At 47.5% G+C, this 19,930-nt stretch overlaps 1 protein-coding gene across 1 annotated transcript in view; it reads right to left on the bottom strand.

Annotated features, from left to right (window-relative positions):
• Positions 1–19,045, bottom strand: part of LOC142257000 (indolethylamine N-methyltransferase-like) — a 42,803-nt gene extending 23,758 nt beyond the window's left edge. The window contains exons 1-2 of the mRNA XM_075329044.1: positions 18,895–19,045; positions 12,957–13,164 (exon numbers count right to left, since the gene is read on the bottom strand). Coding sequence (XP_075185159.1) covers positions 12,957–13,164; positions 18,895–19,045 — 359 coding nt within the window. The remainder of the gene's footprint in view (positions 1–12,956; positions 13,165–18,894) is intronic.
• Between the last annotated feature and the right edge of the window lie 885 nt (positions 19,046–19,930).

Raw genomic sequence — 19,930 nt, 5'->3', positions numbered from 1 at the left:
AGCCACTTTCAATTTACAGTGCCTACAAGTAGTCTTCAACCCCCTGCAGATTTAGCAGGTTTGATAAGATGCAAATAAGTTAGAGCCTGCAAACTTCAAACAAGAAAAAAACCAAAGAGAAAATTGCATGAAAAATACCCTGACTATAAATAAATAAATTGCAAGTGCTTAATAACAGGGTACTTAGTGTATACCTTGACGAGGTGAGACAGCTTTTTACCTTTTTGCAAAAATGTATACACTAAGTACCCTGTTATTAAGCACTTGCAATTTATTTATTTATAGTCAGGGTATTTTTCATGCAATTTTCTCTTTGTTTTTTTTCTAGTCTTAAGGCTGCAATTCACATGCTTAATGTTGCATGTTTACTGAACATTGTTTCAGCTCAGGTTTTTTGTGTTTTTTGAAACTTCAAACAAGAGCAGGATTTATTAACAGATGCATAAATCTTACAAACCAACAAGTTATGTTGCTCAGTTAAATTTTAATAAATTTTCAACATAAAAGTGTGGTCAATTATTATTCAACCCCTAGGTTTAATATTTTGTGGAATAACCCTTGTTTGCAATTACAGCTAATAATCGTCTTTTATAACACCTGATCAGGCTGGCACAGGTCTCTGGAGTTATCTTGGCCCACTCCTCCATGCAGATCTTCTCCAAGTTATCTAGGTTCTTTGGGTGTCTCATGTGGACTTTAATCTTGAGCTCCTTCCAGAAGTTTTCAATTGGGTTAAGGTCAGGAGACTGACTAGGCCACTGCAACACCTTGATTTTTTTTTCCCTCTTGAACCAGGCCTTGGTTTTATTGGCTGTGTGCTTTGGGTTTTTGTCTTGTTGGAAGATGAAATGACGACCCATCTTAAGATCCAATATGGAGGAGCGGAGGTTCTTGGCCAAAATCTCCAGGTAGGCCGTGCTATCCATCTTCCCATGGATGCGGACCAGATGGCCAGGCCCCTTGGCTGAGAAACAGCCCCACAGCATGATGCTGCCACCACCATGCTTGACTGTAGGGATGGTGTTCGTGGGGTCATATGCAGTGCCATCCAGTCTCCAAACGTCACGTGTGTGGTTGGCACCAAAGATCTCGATCTTGGTCTCATCAGACCAGAGAACCTTGAACCAGTCTGCCTCAGAATCCTCCAATTGATCATGAGAAAACTGTAGACGAGCCTTGACATGACGCTTTGAAAGTAAAGGTACCTAACGGGCTCGTCTGGAACGGAGACCATTGCGGTGGAGTATGTTACTTATGGTATTGACTAAAACTAGTGATGAGCGAGTACTAAAAAGCTCGGGTGCTCGAAGCTCGGGCCGAGCATCCCAAGATACTCGTGTACTCGGGCCGAGCAACGAGCCCAATGTTATCCTATGGGAGACCCGAGTATTTTTGTGAAATGACCCCCCGGCAGCATGGAGAAACCCTAAAAATGGCACAAAAGTCTCAGAAGAGTGCTCAAATGACATGGCAACAGCATGGGGAAGACCCCTTGAAGCATTTATCACTGAAAAGTCACAGCTGTGAACAATTTTGTCCGCGTTTCACGCCATTTTTACGGACTCACCAGAAAACCTTCCAAAATGACCCCAAAATGATTTTTCATGGCAGAAATGTTAAGGGCACATACGCAATAGTGAGATAGAGCTGGTGTATGTTACTTTTTGAGATTAATACATGAAAGATTTTACGTGAAAACATTGTGTGGCACTCCGATGTCCCTGAGAAGAGACGTACATGAAGGCCTCTTGAGTCTAATGTGCCCATTTTGAGGAAGTGAGTCTTTGTAGTATTTTCCTTTGCCAGGGCAGTCCAAAATTGTGAGGTTCACCAATGCCCCTGCATACAGACGTGCATGAGGGCCTGTAAACCTGAAGTGCCCATTGGAAGGAAGTGGGTCTATTGTAGTATAGCCCTTAGGCAGGGCAGCCAAAAATTGGGAGGCTCCACGTTGTCCCTGGATAGAGACGTGCATGAGGGCCTGTAAACCTGAAGTGCCCATTGGAAGGAAGTGGGTCTATTGTAGTATAGCCCTTAGGCAGGGCAGCCAAAAATTGGGAGGCTCCACGTTGTCCCTGGATAGAGACGTGCATGAGGGCCTGTAAACCTGAAGTGCCCATTGGAAGGAAGTGGGTCTATTGTAGTATAGCCCTTAGGCAGGGCAGCCAAAAATTGGGAGGCTCCACGTTGTCCCTGGATAGAGACGTGCATGAGGGCCTGTAAACCTGAAGTGCCCATTGGAAGGAAGTGGGTCTATTGTAGTATAGCCCTTAGGCAGGGCAGCCAAAAATTGGGAGGCTCCACGTTGTCCCTGGATAGAGACGTGCATGAGGGCCTGTAAACCTGAAGTGCCCATTGGAAGGAAGTGGGTCTATTGTAGTATAGTCCTTAGGCAGGGCAGCCAAAAATTGGGAGGCTCCACGTTGTCCCTGGATAGAGACGTGCATGAGGGCCTGTAAACCTGAAGTGCCCATTGGAAGGAAGTGGGTGTATTGTAGTATAGCCCTTAGGCAGGGCAGCCAAAAATTGGGAGGCTCCACGTTGTCCCTGGATAGAGACCTGTTAGGTTCTTAGAGCCTCCGTGCTTGCATTTAAAAACCGCACGTGTGTGCCTGTTGGTGGCAGCTTTCCGCTGCATTTGTGTGAGTTTTGCAAAAACTTGGATATAACGCACAAGTCTAGTGAATAATACACATCAGCACAGAATTGCAAAATGCGCAAGGGCGTTGTCAACGAACAAGGAAGTGGACGTGATGGTGGTGCAGGCAGAGACCGAGGTTGTGTGCAAGCTCTAATTTCGCCACAACAAAGGGCCACATCTAGTCGCTCGCACGTCCTGTCCCAAATTCTTGGGGACCGCAGCAGTACACCGCTCTTGAACCAAGACCAGTGTCAACAGGTTGTTAGTTGGATAGCGGATAATGCTTCTAGTCAGATTGGCACCACCACAAACACTCTGTCTTCCACACGGTCAAGTGTCAGTAGCCGTGATACTGCACCGCACATTTCAGAACCTGATCCTCCTTCCTACCACCAGGCCGAGTACACGTCCACGGACATTACTGATCCCACACTTGTACACTCGGAAGAGCTGTTCGTTCACGTTTCCATTCACAAATTCTGGCCTCTCGCCAGCTCCTGTTGAAGTGGGCCATGACGAGATTGTATGTACAGATGCCCAAATATTTGAGCAGCCACGTTCTCACGAAGTTGGCAACGTATCTCAACAAGGGGTGGACGATGATGAGACACAATTGTCAGGAAGTCAGGAGGAGGAGCAGGGTGCGGAAGAGGAAGACGACGTGGTGGATGATCCAGTAACTGACCCAACCTGGCAGGAGGATATGCAGAGCGAGGACAGCAGTGCACAGGGGGAGGGAGGCGTAGCATCCCAACAGGCAGTAAGAAGCAGAGTGGTGGCCCCAGGCAGACGTCAGGCAACTGTTCCCCGGAACAACACGACACAAGGTGCCTGTACAAATGTTAGGTCTTCCCGAGTCTGGCTGTAATACTATTGTATGTATTGAGGATTTCGATTGCGTTAGGGCAATGACAACCAGAGACGAGTTCTTGGTGCAAGACGTTTATAATATGCAACCAGCAAATATGTACATAAACGGAACAAAAACACAGTAGAACATAAATACAGGAAATACCTTCCAGGGACGGAGCGAAAGGGAATTCCCGGGACCGCGCACCGGACTCCCCCAGGGAGACCACCAAGAGCGAACCCCTATACAGGGACTGTCTGGCAATCACCCCAGAAGCCCTAAATGCGCAGCAGCCGGGACACAAAAGGGCAATAGGTAAGTCCAAAAATGTCCGTACGTGATGTGAGTCCAGAGTGGCATTAAACGGAAGGAACCGGGCAGAAGTGCCGACCAAAGACGGCAAACGGAGTCCGGGCACAGCTAGATGATACCAGATGAAGTCCAGAGTCGGTGTCGGTTGTTTTCCAAGAGGATCCGAATAACAATCAGGAACCAAAAGCAGCAGGGCAGGAGCACACAGGAAGCAGTATACTCAGGCACTGGACTAAGCTTTAGGGGCGGCTTTTAAACAGATGGACAGGAAGTAGGGCAACAGAACAGAAAACTCCATGTTAACAAAGGGCAAGCTCTTTCAAAAGAAAACTGGAAAACCCTGACACTGGCAGTTTTTTAAGTTGGCTCCAGATGATTCTAAAAAGGCCATTTGCAACACCTGCCATGCCAGCATCAGCAGGGGTACCAAAACTAGCAGCCTGACCACCACCAGCATGATCAGGCACATGTCAGCCAAGCACCCGACTTTGTGGGAAGTACAACAGAGTCGAGGAGCAGTGCTTGCTGATGTCACTGCTACGTCTTCGCTGGTTGTGCATGCGAGCCAATCCCCTGTCCATGCTGCCTGAGAACAAGCCTCCTCCACTCCTGCACCTGCAGTTGCCTACGCAGAAAGAACACCATCATCAAGCACGTCCTTGTCCCAGCGCAGCGTTCAGTTATCCATTCAGCAAACCTTTGAACGCAGGCGCAAATACACTGCCAACACCCCACATGCCACAGTTCTAAATGCTAACATTTCGCGACTGCTTGCGCTGGAAATGTTGCCTTTTAGACTGGTTGAGACAGAAGCATTCCGCGACATGATGGTGGCAGCTGTCCCACGTTACTCGGTCCACAGCCGCCACTATTTCTCCCGGTGTGCCGTCCCCGCATTGCATAACCACCACGTGTCACAAAACATCACACGTGCCCTGAACAACGCTGTTTCAGCCAAAGTCCACCTAACCACAGACACGTGGACAAGTGCATGTGGGCAAGGCCGCTACATCTCGTTGACGTCACACTGGGTTAATATTGTGCAAGCTGGGACCCAGTCTGAGCGAGGGACGGAACACGTCCTTCACACACCAAGTTTTGCAGGCCCTACCTCAGTCAGGGTTTCACACACACTCTACAGCTCCGGAATGTCATGCTCCTCAGCCTCCTCCTCCTCCTGCGCATCCTCATCCACTTTACCCTCCACACCAGTCCCAAGCTGGAAGTGTCGCGGGCGGAGGAGGGGACGGTGCGCTCTCCCACTGCTCGGGTCCGGCTGACGCTGCTCTACGGCTGCTGCTATCGCTCGTTGGCTCGAGCGATGGCCGGATCCCGGGGACTCGAGCGGCGCTACTCGCCCGTGAGTGAAAAGGGGTGGTTTGGGTTTTGGGGATATTGTCCGTGACGCCACCCACGGTTGTGGTGATTGTGTGGACACCACCGCTGCTCTGGACGGGGATCCCGGGAGCCTGTGACAGGGAGCAGCTTTGTTGTTATTTCTCCCCTCCGTGGGTAGGGGGGTTGGTTGTCCCGGGGCCTGGTGATGGGGTAGAGATGGATGACAGGCGGGTTGCGGGGCCTGATGAGGTGCAGGGTCGCAGGGGCAGCGCTGTGCCGCACGGCATGGAGGTACTCACTCAGCCCAATGATGATGACACAGTTCACGGTAAAACAAGTGGCTGGATGGACGGGTCACTCGGACGGCTGCGGTTGTTCCTCCCTGCAGGTTAGTGATGACTGTCTCTCCCTGCACCTAAGTTAAGTGTTGGTAGTGATGGTTTCCCAACGGTAACCCGCTCCCCGACCTGGATATGGGCCGGAGGAGCCCCTTTTGCCCACAGGCGCTGGCCCTGGGAGACGGTTGCCCTTGGCGGTGGCGGTGTCTCCCCTTCACGGTTGTACGGTTGCCTTCTATCTGGACTTGGCTGTTTGGAAACCCTGAGGTTCCCTTCACTAACGGATTTGGCAAATTCACGGCGACACCAAGCCTTGCCGGGATCCGAAAGTCCTCTGCCAATGGTGCTGGCTTCTCTTTGTATACCGGTCCGGTACGGCCGGGTCACCACCCGTCCACGGTCCTTACGGCAGACTCCAATCGGCCTCAACTGCAGACGGTCACCACATCCTGCCAACCTTGCTGTCCTGTCCGGTCCACACACCCGGACCAACTTCAGGCTCTTTGCTGTCACTTTTCTCCTCTCTACTACTTTCCTCCTTCCACTTCCTTAGCTTAACTCTCACTGCCTGTGTTTTCCCTCCTCCTCGGTGGGTGGAGACCAACCGCCTGGCTCCACACCCTGGTGTGGACAACAGCCCCTGGGGAAGGCAACTAGGATTTTGTGTTTTGACTATGATATGCCTGCAGGGAGTGTGGGGTGTTTAAGTGTTGTGCTCTGTGGCCCCTGGCTTGTCCAGGGCGACACAGAAGCACTGCAGCACTGCCTCGGCGAAGCGGCAACAGGCAGTGCTGAAGCTAATCTGCATAGGTGACAAACCCCACAATGCAGAAGAGGTGTGGACAGCTCTGAAACAGCAGGCAGATCACTGGCTCACAACTCTGAACCTAAAGCCAGGAAAGGTCGTGTGTGACAATGGCCGGAACCTGGTGGCGGCTTTGAGGCGAGGCCAGCTGACACATGTTCCATGCGTGGCCCATGTGCTCAACCTCGTGGTTCAGCGGTTTCTAAAGTCATACTCAGAGCTGTCTGATCTGCTGATAAAAGTTCGCCGCCTGTCTGCACATTTTCGAAAGTCACCTACTGCTTCAGCCGGCCTTGCCGGCTTAAGACGCCGTTTGCATCTTCCGGCACACAGACTGGTGTGTGATGTCGCCACGCTTTGGAATTCAACTCTGCACATGTTGGTCAGGATATGTGAGCAGAAGAGGGCAGTTGTTGAGTACCTGCATCACCTAAGCCGTCGGGAAATGGGTCAAACTCCACACATAACACCTGAGGAGTGGAGAGGGATGTCCGACCTATGCACCATCCGCCAAAACTTTGAGGACTCCACCAAGATGGTGAGCGGCGATGACGACATTATTAGCGTCACCATACCGCTTCTCTGCCTTCTAAAATGGTCTCTGCTCAAAAAACAACCATGATGCATTGCAGGCGGAGCGCGATGAGTTTGAGCAAGAAACAGTAGTGGGTGTGGGTGATGATAACACACAGCCCAGCCTCGTCTCATCACAACGTGCAGTGGAGGACTATGACGAGGAGGAGGATGAAGACATGGAGCAACTCTCTGGCCAAATTGAGGATATGACATGCAGTCATATCCTCGGTTCAGCGTGGCTGGCCAGAGGACAGGGTAGATGATGAGGAGGAGGAGGAGGAGGACAGCATGTTCAGTCATCGTGTTGGTCAGGATACTGAAGTGATGGCTGTTAAGAGTCTGGCACACATGGCTGACTTTATGGTAAGCTGCCTGTCTCGTGACCCTCGCGTTAAGAACATCTTGGCCGACAATCATTACTGGTTGGTAACACTGTTAGACCCACGCTAAAAGGACAACTTTATGTCTCTTATTCCCGAGGCGGAGAGGTCAGGCAAAATGCAGCAGTTCCAGAAGGCCATAGTCACGGAAGTAGGCAAAGCATTCCCCTCACAAAACGCTAGCGGCATAGGTCAGGAATCAGTGGACAACCAAGGCGTACAGCCGAGAGGGGCACAAGTCCAATCCGCCAGAGGTAGGGGAACAGTCTTTAAGATGTGGGACAGTTTTCTCAGCCCCTCACATACCACAGCCCCTGAGGTGAGGGGTAGTGCCACAAGAAATCCTAAGTTTGCCCAGATGCTCAAGGAGTACCTTGCAGATCAAACAACTGTACTCCGACATTCCTCTGTGCCTTACAATTAATGTGTATCCAAGCTGGACACGTGGCATGAATTGGCTCTCTACGCCTTGGAAGTCCTGGCCTGCCCTGCCGCTAGCGTTTTGTCAGAGCGTGTTTTTAGTGCCGCAGGTGGAATCATTACAGATAAACGCACCCACCTGTCAACTGTAAATGCTGACAGGCTGACTCTGATCAAGATGAACAAGGGTTGGATTTGGCCAGACTTCACCACACACACCAACAGCAAATTACAGCGGAATTTAAAGTTTGTAACGGGAATTTGCCATGTACCTCCACTCACCCATGGTAACACACTTCTGGACTTTGGCTAATCGCTGGACTGCTCCTCCTTCTCCTCATGCGCCATCATGGTGACCGTTACAATAGTTAAGCCGTTGTTTCAGGTATACCCCCAGTGGTAAATTTTTTCGCCCATTCTTTCTGAATGGGCATTACAACGACAGGAGACCCGCTCCTTTGCAATGGGAACAATGTTTTGAGGCCCTCATGCACATCTCTATCCAGGGACAATGTGGAGCCTCCCAATTTTTGGCTGCCCTGCCTAAGGGCTATACTACAATAGACCCACTTCCTTACAATGGGCACTTCATGTTTACAGGCCATCATGCACGTCTCTATCCAGGGACAATATGGAGCCTCCCAATTTTTGGCTGCCCTGCCTAAGGGCTATACTACAATAGACCCACTTCCTTACAATGGGCACTTCATGTTTACAGGCCATCATGCACGTCTCTATCCAGGGACAATATGGAGCCTGACGCTGCCACCGACTGCCACACACGTGCTGTTTTTAAATGCAAGCACGGACGCAATAAGAACCTAACTGGTTTTTAGGAGCGACAATTACTGAGAAGTCTGACACTATCAGACACTGCTGACTGATGTGTATTATACACTAGACTTGTGCGTTATATAATAGTTTGTGCAAAACGCGCACCTGTACCCTGCCACCGACTGCCACACACGTGCTGTTTTTAAATGCAAGCACGGACGCAATAAGAACCTAACTGGTTTTTAGGAGCGACAATTACTGAGAAGTCTGACACTATCAGACACTGCTGACTGACGTGTATTATACACTAGACTTGTGCGTTATATAATAGTTTGTGCAAAACGCGCACCTGTACGCTGCCACCGACTGCCACACACGTGCTGTTTTTAAATGCAAGCACGGACGCAATAAGAACCTAACTGGTTTTTAGGAGCGACAATTACTGAGAAGTCTGACACTATCAGACACTGCTGACTGACGTGTATTATACACTAGACTTGTGCGTTATATAATAGTTTGTGCAAAACGCGCACCTGTACGCTGCCACCGACTGCCATACACGTGCTGTTTTTAAATGCAAGCACGGACGCAATAAGAACCTAACTGGTTTTTAGGAGCGACAATTACTGAGAAGTCTGACACTATCAGACACTGCTGACTGACGTGTATTATACACTAGACTTGTGCGTTATATAATAGTTTGTGCAAAACGCGCACCTGTACGCTGCCACCGACTGCCACACACGTGCTGTTTTTAAATGCAAGCACGGACGCAATAAGAACCTAACTGGTTTTTAGGAGCGACAATTACTGAGAAGTCTGACACTATCAGACACTGCTGACTGACGTGTATTATACACTAGACTTGTGCGTTATATAATAGTTTGTGCAAAACGCGCACCTGTACCCTGCCACCGACTGCCACACACGTGCTGTTTTTAAATGCAAGCACGGACGCAATAAGAACCTAACTGGTTTTTAGGAGCGACAATTACTGAGAAGTCTGACACTATCTGGACTGTTTTACACTGTGTACACCAGCCCCAGATATGATGAAGGCTGGTATACGGTCACCACTAGGAATGGCTATATACCCTGCCTGCCTGCCTGTATACTGCTACAATAGTCCTGACAAGGACTCTTCTGGTCACTAGCCTGTATTCCGACCTGGCTATACCCTGCCTGTATATAGCAACAATAGTCCTGAGAAGGACTCTGCTACTGTACTCCGACCTGGCTATACCCTGCCTGCCTGTATACAACTAGAATAGTCCTGAGAAGGACTTCTGGTCACACTGTTTGCAGCCCTGCTCCGGAACTAACTATAAAGGGCCGCAAAGCTTTCCCTGAATCAGCGACACTCTCCCTGCACTCACTGTCTGGATAGCTGTGAGCAGAGCACAGCGCGCCGGCCGATATAAAGGCTCGGTCACGCTGTGCAGGCCGGCCAATCACTGCAATTCCACAACTAACAGGGCTGTGGCATTGCAGTGGTCTGCCAGCCAATCCCTGCATGAGGGCTGGCTCTCAAAAGAGCGCCAACATGCAGAAATGAAGACCACGAGTACAGCACGAGTATCGCGAGATTACTCGGTCCCCGCCGAGCAGCCCGAGTACAGCGATACTCGTGCGAGTACCGAGTAGTGACAAGCATGCTCGCTCATCACTAACTAAAACCAATGTCCCCACTGCCATGAGATCTTCCCGGAGCTCCTTCCTTGTTGTCCTTGGGTTAGCCTTGACTCTTCGGACAAGCCTGGCCTCGGCATGGGTGGAAACGTTCAAAGGCTGTTCAGGCCGTGGAAGGCTAACAGTTGTTCCATAAGCCTTCTACTTCCGGATGATGCTCCCAACAGTGGAGACAGGTAGGCCCAACTCCTTGGAAAGGGTTTTGTACCTCTTGCCAGCCTTGTGACCCTCCACGATCTTGTCTTTGATGGCCTTGGAATGCTCCTTTGTCTTTCCCATGTTGACCAAGTATGAGTGCTGTTCACAAGTTTGGGGAGGGTCTTAATTAGTCAAAAAAGGCTGGAAAAAGAGATAATTAATCCAAACATGTGAAGCTCATTGTTCTTTGTGCCTGAAATACTTCTTAATACTTTAGGGGAACCAAACAGTATTCTGGTGGTTTGAGGGGTTGAATAATAAATGACCCTCTGAATAAACTTTTCTCAATTTAAAAAAAAAAAAAAAAAAAGAAATAACATTCTTTTTTGCTGCATTTCACACTTCCAGGCTGATCTACAGTCCAAATGTCACAATGCCAAGTTAATTCCGAATGTGTAAACCTGCTAAATCTGCAGGGGGTTGAATACTACTTGTTGGCACTGTATATCTTGAAAAGCAGCCACAGACCACAATAAAGACAAAGGTGTCTATTTTCCACCTTTCACGGTCAAATATACTACTTTATCTTTTTTTTTAATGTACAAATTACTGTAGATTTTCTATATATTAGTTCATTGCCAAATATTATGTACTGTACAATATAATTTAATTTGTTCCTTGCACAGTGACAGATTTTGGCAATATATATATATTACCAATTAAACAAGATTTATACATGATCTAAAGACCAAAAACATTGTATGTATTGTGCGCTTTCAACATTACTTATTATTAGAGAAGAGCGGACCAGTTGAAGTTCAGTTCAGCAGGTTCAGCCGAAGTTTAAATAAGTTCGTTTTTGGACCTAAACTTTACCTGAACCCCAATGTAGGTCACTAATTGGGCAGTTCAGGTCTCCGCCCACATGCAGCCAGCCATAACATTTTTTTTTAAACATTTTGTATTTTTGGTGCACACTACATCTGATCACGCCTACTAGTATGAAAGGGTATATCTTGTTGACCCCAGTGTGAACTATCCAAACACTGCAAGTGGCTCACACTGGGCTGAGCACTGAGCATACCCAAGCACACTGATGCTTACGCAAGTGAAGTTCATGCGTAAAGCACCCGAATTCCGAACCCAAACTCAGTTTTCCATAAAAGTCCGAATGCCAAACACCGAACCTCTAGTTTGCTGATCTCTAATCATTATTATACTGAACCACGATTGATCTGAGTGGATAAAAGTAGACTTTTCCAATGAAATCCAAATTTTGGTTTTTAACCCCTTCAGCCACAGAGCGTTTTTCGTTTTTGCGTTTTTGTTTTTTGTTCTCCTTCTTCTGAGAGCCGTACCTTTTTTATTTTTTTGGCAATCTTGCCATATGAGGGCTTGTTTTTTGCGTAACAAGTTGTACTTTTAAATGGAATCCTTAGTTTTACCATATAGTGTACTGGAAAACAACAAAAAAATTCCAAGTGTGGAAAAACTGCAAAAAAAGTGTGATCGCACAATAGTCTTTTGGATATTTTTTTCACCGTGTTCATTATATGGTAAAACCGATGTGTCATTGTGATGTCTGAGGTCGGTGCGAGTTTGTAGACACCAAATATGTGTAGGTTTACTTGTATCTAAAGGGTTAAAAAAAATTCACTATCTGTCCAATAAAAGTGGCGTACGTTTTGCGCCATTTTCTGAAACCCGAAGCGTTCTCATTTTTCAGGATCTATGGCTCAGTGACAGCTTATTTTTTGCGTCTCAAGCTGCCGTTACTAATGGTACTATTTTTCCGCAGATGCTACGTTTTGATCGCCTGATATTGCATTTTGCGCAAAACTTGCGGCGACCAAAAACTGTAATTTTGCCAATTGGAATTTTTTTGACGCTATGCCGTTTACTGATCAGATTAATTGATTTTATATTTTGATAGATCGGGCATTTCTGAACATGGCAATACCAAATATGTGTAGATTTTTTATTTTTTTAACTCTTTAATTTTCAATTGGGCAAAAGGGGGGTGATTTGAACTTTTAGTTTTGTTTTTTTCTTTAAAATTTTTTTTTCCTTTTTTTTTATTTTAGTAGTCCCCCTAGGAGGCTATAGCGATCCGCAATCTGATCGCTCTGCACTATCTGCAGATATCAGCTACAGAGCTAAGATCTGAAGATATGCTGCTTTACTCTCCGTGCTGGCACTTTGCCAGCATTGAGAGGAAGTGACTCATGTTAGCTACAGGAGTTATCACATGACCCTGTGCTACCATGGCAACCACCGAAAGTCACGTGATCACGCACGTGACTTCCGGTGGGGGCGGCGGTAAGTAAATCTAATTGCCGCATGGATATACATCTCGCTGCCAGACTTTAGCAGTGAGATTTAAGGGGTTAAATGTTGCGAGTGGAAGCGATTCCACTCATAACATGCAGGCACACATGTCAGCTGTTGAAAATAGCTGATATGTGCGCGGATTGCCGCAATCTGCCCACAGCAGGGGGCGGGGCTTAACCGCATATACTCCATGACGGATAGATCCGTCATTGGTCGTGAAGGGGTTAATAATCTGACAAAGTAATATATGGTAAATAAAAGAAATACTGTGCAATAATCTCCCAAATTTGCCATTGTTTTTCTAGTTTGAAAGCAAAAATAGCAATGTTATTGGGTTTCTCCTAATGTTTGGGCAATGCCTCACCTGCTTTCTTTATTATCTACATGACATTTAGCTGCATGGCCCCAATCAAAAGCTCCTGTACGTTCATCCACCCATCTCTTTAGCTCCATGATGCATCTGTCTTGGATCTTCAGCACTATAATGTGTTTGAAAAAATCACAAGCTGCAAATAAATGATGAACTAGGGGACCAAAACTGAAATCAATCAAGACGTCTCCTTTAATATGACCTGTAGAAAAGAAGATCTAAATATTAATATTTACATTCTGTGGTTGGAACAAACCAGAAACAGGATTCTCCACTGATGTTTGGATTGTACTCTGTAATAGTTTTTTGCCTTTTGTTTTTTTCTTCCCTTTTTCAAAGATCCATAACTTTTTTCCTCTATAAAAACAGTCATATGAGGACTTGATTTAAATAGGACACATTGTAGTTTTGGGCATTACCCTGTAATATTGTTACACAGTCTGCCAGACATTAGTGAACTCCTGGTGAGCACCGCAACTCACAGGGTAGGACCTACCATTGTAACATGTCCCCAGTCACTGGGGACATGTTACAATGGTAGGTCCTGCCGCTTGGGAAAGGGGAACAGTGTCACCTCCAGAAATCCTTTCCCCATCTCTGATCACTTTCCTAGGCCCTTGCCTTCCCTTAACTTACCCTGACTAGGGAGAAGGCCAGTGAGAGCATTAGTCTCACCACTACAATAATATAATACAAGGGTAGGGAGACAGACAGGGGGAAAATAGACACAAAAGAAAAACACTCCAAACTCATCCAATGCAGCCAAACTCCGCAGCTGAAATTGTCATGACACCTAAGCTTCTTCTAGAGACTGGCTCCTTCTGAAGTGGACAGCATAAGAATGAAGATTCTAAAACCAGCATCAGATAGTAAAACAAGTGACTTTACTTAGCAAAGTGGAGTGGTCACAAAAAACTGCACCTGAGATTAAGGCTTCAAAGGATAGTCATATAGGAAAGAGTCTTTAACTCAAAAGCCCCAAAATAAAGCAGATTCATTCAAACAAAGGTTTCAGATCTGCACATAAAAGGTGTCACAGACGGGGGGCCGTGCTCGCTACGCTCGGGTCCGGGGCTTCTGCTGCTGCTTGGTGGCTCGAGCGGTGGGCCGGCAGCGCTCCTCGCCCACGAGTGAAAAGGGGTGGTTTGTTTGGAGAGATAGTTCATGACGCCACCCACGGGTCATGGTGATGATGGGCACCACCGCTGCTGGTGACGGGGATCCTGGGAGCGATGGCAGGGAGCAGTTAGGATGTTGGTTCCCCCTCCGTGGGTAAGGGTTCGTGATCCCGAGGCCCGGTGATGATATGGGGAGGCAGGGTAGCTGGGGTGCAGGGTTGCGGAGGCAGCGCGGCGCGGTGCCGGATGGCACTGTTGTACTCATTCAGGCATAGATTCACAGAGTCACTGGTAAACCAAACGGCTGGATGGACGGGCCCCGCAGCCAGCTGCTGGGTCTGTGCTCTCCCCGGACAGGTTGATGGCGGCTGTCTTTCCCTGCACCACTGTAAAACTGTACTGACTGCGATGGTTTCCGAACGGTAGTCCGCTCCCCGGCGTGTATGTACCGAGGGAGCCCATTTTGCCTGCAGGCACTGGCCCTTGTATCTCTAACATATGGCAGTAGCTTTCTATTCTCACGGTGTGGACGGTTGCCTTCTGTCGGGACTTGGGTGTTAGGGAACCCCTGGGGTTCCGGTCACTCTCAGATTTGACCTTTTTGGCGGCTCCTAGCCTGGTCGGGGTCCGATGGCCCTGCCTTTGTGCTGGATGCGGATCTGTTCCCCGGTTCGGTACCGGCGGGCCACCGCCCATCCCCGGTCCTACGGTTCCACCGACCTGCACCCACATCTGCAGACGGCCACCACCATCTGCCGACCTTGCTCACAGTGCCTGGGCTCCGTCCCAGACACCAGCAGTTCCTCTCCTCTACACTTCACTCCTCCACTCTACTCCACTCCCAACTCAACTCACTCAACTCCACTCCACTCCACTGACTGCTTTTTCCCGTCTCCAGGACTGTGAACTCCTTGGTGGGTGGGGCCATCCGCCTTGCTCCACCCCACCTGGTGTGGACATCAGCCCCTGGAGGGGGCAACAAGGATTTTTGTTTGACTGGTGTTACTATCCAGGGGAGGGGGTGTGGGCGGTGTTGTGCCTGTGACTACCTGGCTAGTCCAGGGCGTCACAAAGGCATTGTGACTTTCCGGTCCCAGACTCACTAGAGGTCTCCTCAGAGCAGGGCACAATTATGATAAATGTATAGTAAAATAGTAAAAAAATACCATTCCACCATTGATTTAAGGATTTTCTTTTTAAAGCATTCATTATGCGGAAAAACAACCCCGCAGCATGATTGTTCAAGTCAGTACCTCATAGGTTGACGATCGTGGTAATCATGGTGGACATAATCTATCATAATTAATCATGGCTGCAATTAGTTGCCCGTGGCGCACAAAGTCATTAACCCCCGTCACATGTACTTACCTCCCGGATGACATCACTGTGGGAGGCAAACATCCTCTTCCTAAAGGGGGAGGGACGTTCGGCGTCATAGCGACGTCACACAGCGGCCGGCCAATATAAGCAGAGGAGCGGAGATGAGTGGGACGTAACATCCCGCCAACCTACTTCTTTCCGCATTGCTGGCGAGACGCATGTAAGCTGCAGTTCATCGTTCCCGGGGTGTCACACGGAGCGATGTGTGCTGCCTCGGGAACGATAAACATCCGGAGCACAGAAGGAGGACCGACATTTTGAAAATGAACGACGTGTCAATGAGCAATGATAAGGTGAGTATTTTTGCTCCTTCACAGTCATTCAGGGGTGTCACAAGGTACGATATGTGAAACGATGCCGGATGTGCATCACTAACGACATGACCCCGACGACATATCGCCCGATATATCGGACTGTGTGACGCCGGCATTAGGCTAATGTGCGTACATTGCATCCTTGTGGTGACCATAAAGATTCCCTTTTTTGTTCCAAAAACCCTCCCCCAGCAGGCATTTCTTGCCGCGTTTTGATGCGTTTTTACCGCATTTTTGACCAGTGCGTTTTTTAACTCAAATCTGTTGACTGGAAGGGTTAAAAAATGCTGGCAAAAATGCAGAAAGAATTGACTTGCTACATCTTTGTGGTCACCACAAAGACGCAGCCAAAAAAAGCTGCAACCTGCGGATAGCAAAAATAAAATCTCATAGACTTTGCTGGGGAAGGAAATGCATGCAGTTTTGGGACCAAAACTGCACCCAAAAATGCACAAAAACGCGACAAAAAATGCAGTGTGCACACAAGGCCTAATTCTTTTTTCACCCTCAAACTTTTTTTCTGTGGTGCTACCTATAATAGAGGGGGAAACAATGACTCCACTAAACCCAGAGACCTTATAGTCTACATCATATTCGATGACCAGAGTTTTACTCAATTTTCTTGGGTTAATCTAATATATAAAGCTGAATGTGTGTATGTATGTGTGTGTATGTGTGTGTATGTATGTGTGTGTGTGTGTATGTGTGTGTGTATGTCCGGGATTGGCATCCACACCGTCGCAGCAAAGGCCATAAAATTTTGCACACTCACATTTCTGGACCCCGAGAGCATCATAGGCTATGTTTTGAGGGGAAATTTTAAGCCCGCTCTTTACAGTTATTGAAAAAAAACCTGCCTCCATTAAAGCGAATGGAGCTGGGAGCCACAGTGCTGCCAGAACTTCAGAAGAATGTGCAGCCACGCCCTTATATGGAATGTCACCATGCAGCCAGGGAAAGAGACAGACACAGACAGGGAAAGAGGCAGACACAGACAGGGTAAGAAACAGACACAAAGAGACAGACACAGACAAAGAGACAGAGTGACAGGGAAAGAGACAGACAGGGAAAGAAAGGGAAAGTGACAGACAGGTTAAGAGTCAGACACAGACAGGTAAAGAGACAGACAAAGAGATAGAGACATACACAGGGAAACAGACAGATAGGGAAAGAGAGGGAAAGAGACAGAACGGGTAAGAGACAGACAAAGACAGGTAATGAGACAGAAAAAGAGACAGACACAGGGAAAGAGACAGACAGGGAAAGAGAGGGAAAGAGAGGGAAAGAGACAGACAGGAAAAATGACAGAGATAGATAGACAGACAGGGAAAGAGATAGATAGACAGACAAAGAGACAGACACAGGGAAAGAGACAGAGGGAAAGAAGGAAAGAGACAGACAGAGAAAGGGAGGGAAAGAGACAGATAGGGAAAGAGAGGGAAAGAGACAGACAGGAAAAGAGACAGACAGGGAAAGTGAAAGAAAGATAGACAGACAGGGAAAGAGATAGATAGACAGACAGGGAAAGAGATTGAGACAGATGGAGAAAGAGACAGAGACAGTCAGAGACAGACACAGTCAGAGACAGACAGGGAAAGAGACAGACAGACAAAGAGATAGAGAGAGAGATAGAGAGATATATACAGAGAGGGAGACAAACATTATAATTACATTTATATCTATTTGTTTTGTGGTTTTTGTGTGCAGAATACATTTTTGTTAATACATTATATTTTGTTAACAGCAGTTATTAACCCGGGCGAGACAGACAGGGTAAGAGACAGACAAAGACAGGTAATGAGACAGACAAAGAGACAGACTGACAGGAAAAGAGACAGACAGGGAAAAGAGAGAACGAGAGAGACAGGTTAAGAGACAGACACAGACAGGTAAAGAGATAGACACAGACAAAGAGACAGAGACAGACACAGGGAGACAGACAGACAGGGAAAGAGAGGGAAAGAGACAGACAGGGAAAAAGATAGACAAAGACAGGTAAAGAGACAGACAAAGAGACAGACACAGGGAAAGATACAAAGAGACAGACAGGGAAAGAGAGGGAAAGAGATTGAGACAGACAGGGAAAGAGATTGAGACAGATGGAGAAAGAGACAGAGTCAGTCAGAGACAGACAGGGAAAGAGACAGACAGACAGACAAAGAGATAGAGAGAGAGACATAGAGATATATACAGACTGGGAGACAGACATAATTACATTTATATCTATTTGTTTTGTGGTTTTTGTGTGCAGAATACATTTTTGTTAATACATTCTATTTTGTTAACAGCAATTATTAACCCGGGCGAAGCCGGGTAGTACAGCTATTAATAAATAAATGGCAGTGGGTTTACCTTTTTCTAATCACTTTAACCCTCATAAAGAAATTATTCTAATTATTCTAAGGGGTGCTTCACACACAGCGAGATCGCTACTGAGATCGCTGCTGAGTCATGGTTTTTGTGACCTCATTAGCGATCTCGCTGTGTGTGACACTGAGCAGCGATCTGGCCCCTGCTGTGAGATCGCTGCTCATTACACACAGCCCTGGTTCGTTTTTTTATTGTTGATCTCCCGCTGATAAGCACGCATTGCTGTGTGTGACAGCGAGAGAGCAACAATCCTGAATGTGCAGGGAGCAGGAGCCGGCGTATGACAGCCTGCGGTAAGCTGTAACTAAGGTAAACATCGGGTAACCAAGGTGGTTACCTGATATTTACCTTCGTTACTAGCCTCCGCAGCTCTCACGCTGCCAGTGCCGGCTCCTGCTCCCTGCCACACGCTAGGTTAAGCGGTGTGAGCTGGTAACTAAGGTAAACATCGGGTAACCATACCCGATGTTTACCTTAGTTACCAGTGTCTGCAGCTTCCAGACGCCGGCTCCGTGCAAGTGCAGCGTCGCTTGCACGTCGCTGCTGGCTGGGGGCTGGTCACTGGTCGCTGGTGAGATCTGCCTGTTTGACAGCTCACCAGCGACCATGTAGCGATGCAGCAGCGATCCTGGCCAGGTCAGATCGCTGGTCGGATCGCTGCTGCATCGCCAAAGTGTGAAGGTACCCTAAGTTTTAGCTAGATATTTACAATTGTAACTAATAGAAATCTACAAAGATTAAGATACATACCCTTTGTGAAAGTTTTTGTAATATTTTCAATGGGAAATATTATGGTATCTTCTCCAAAGACCATGTCTTCTTTACCTGAAAAGTAAGTTTCCAGACCCTTTCTGGAGTCTAAGCCATCAATATGGTAGAGCTTATAGCTGCAAGAATCCATCGTGTAACCTTGTATCACAGACGGAGTGGCTCCTTCAACACCAGAGCTTAAGATCTTTATATAACCAGCAGGAAACAATTTACAAAGTGGTAAGAAGTAAATATCAGATCATGAGTCATCATTTTCACTTAGAGTCATAGGATCATATGGTAATCAAGTGACATTGACTTACAAATACGGAAAACAAATAGTGATCCACTATTGAATGAGTGAATATGGCCTTAGGAAAACAGAACATTTCGACCTATGACAAGTGCATTTTCAAGGATATGTGTGAAAGGCAAACTATTCAGTATGCATGAAATAGAAGTTGAGAGCCACGCAGTACCGCCATTCTTTGCACACTGACCAGGCGGCTTCTACACACAGATGTTCTTTAAAAAACTTTTTTGCATAGGTCGAAACAATGAACGATATCTGTTTTTCTCATTGCTTTATCAAAAAATACGGGATTAAAGCAGAATATTTTGTGATTGTCTACTTCAGTGTTGAGGTTACTGCTAGAGTTGAGTGAACCTTAGGCTACTTTCACACATCCGGCTTGAGCTCTGCGGCTCAATCCGGCTGTGCAAGCTATGCAACGGATGCGGTGAAAACACCGCATCCTTTGCATAAGTTTTTCCTTTGCGGCCAGTCCGGTTTTTGCCGCTTGCGGCATGCTACTGAGCATGCGCAGTGGCAAAAACCGCACGTGGCGGCCGGATGCGGTTATTGCCGCATCGCACCGCATCCGGCCGCCATAGGCATGCATTGAAAAATGCGCCGCATCGGCCGAATGCGGCGCGATGCGTTTTTTTTTGCCGCACGAAAAAACATGCCAGGCAACGTTCCATCCGGCCGCCGCATCGGCTAAATCTGCTGCATGCGGCAAAAACCGGACGGAAC

Source organism: Anomaloglossus baeobatrachus, chromosome 11 (genome assembly GCF_048569485.1).
Source record: "Anomaloglossus baeobatrachus isolate aAnoBae1 chromosome 11, aAnoBae1.hap1, whole genome shotgun sequence".
NCBI lineage: Eukaryota > Metazoa > Chordata > Amphibia > Anura > Aromobatidae > Anomaloglossus > Anomaloglossus baeobatrachus.
The sequence above is the reverse complement of the archived record's forward strand: the minus strand, read 5'-3'. Positions and strand labels throughout refer to the sequence as shown.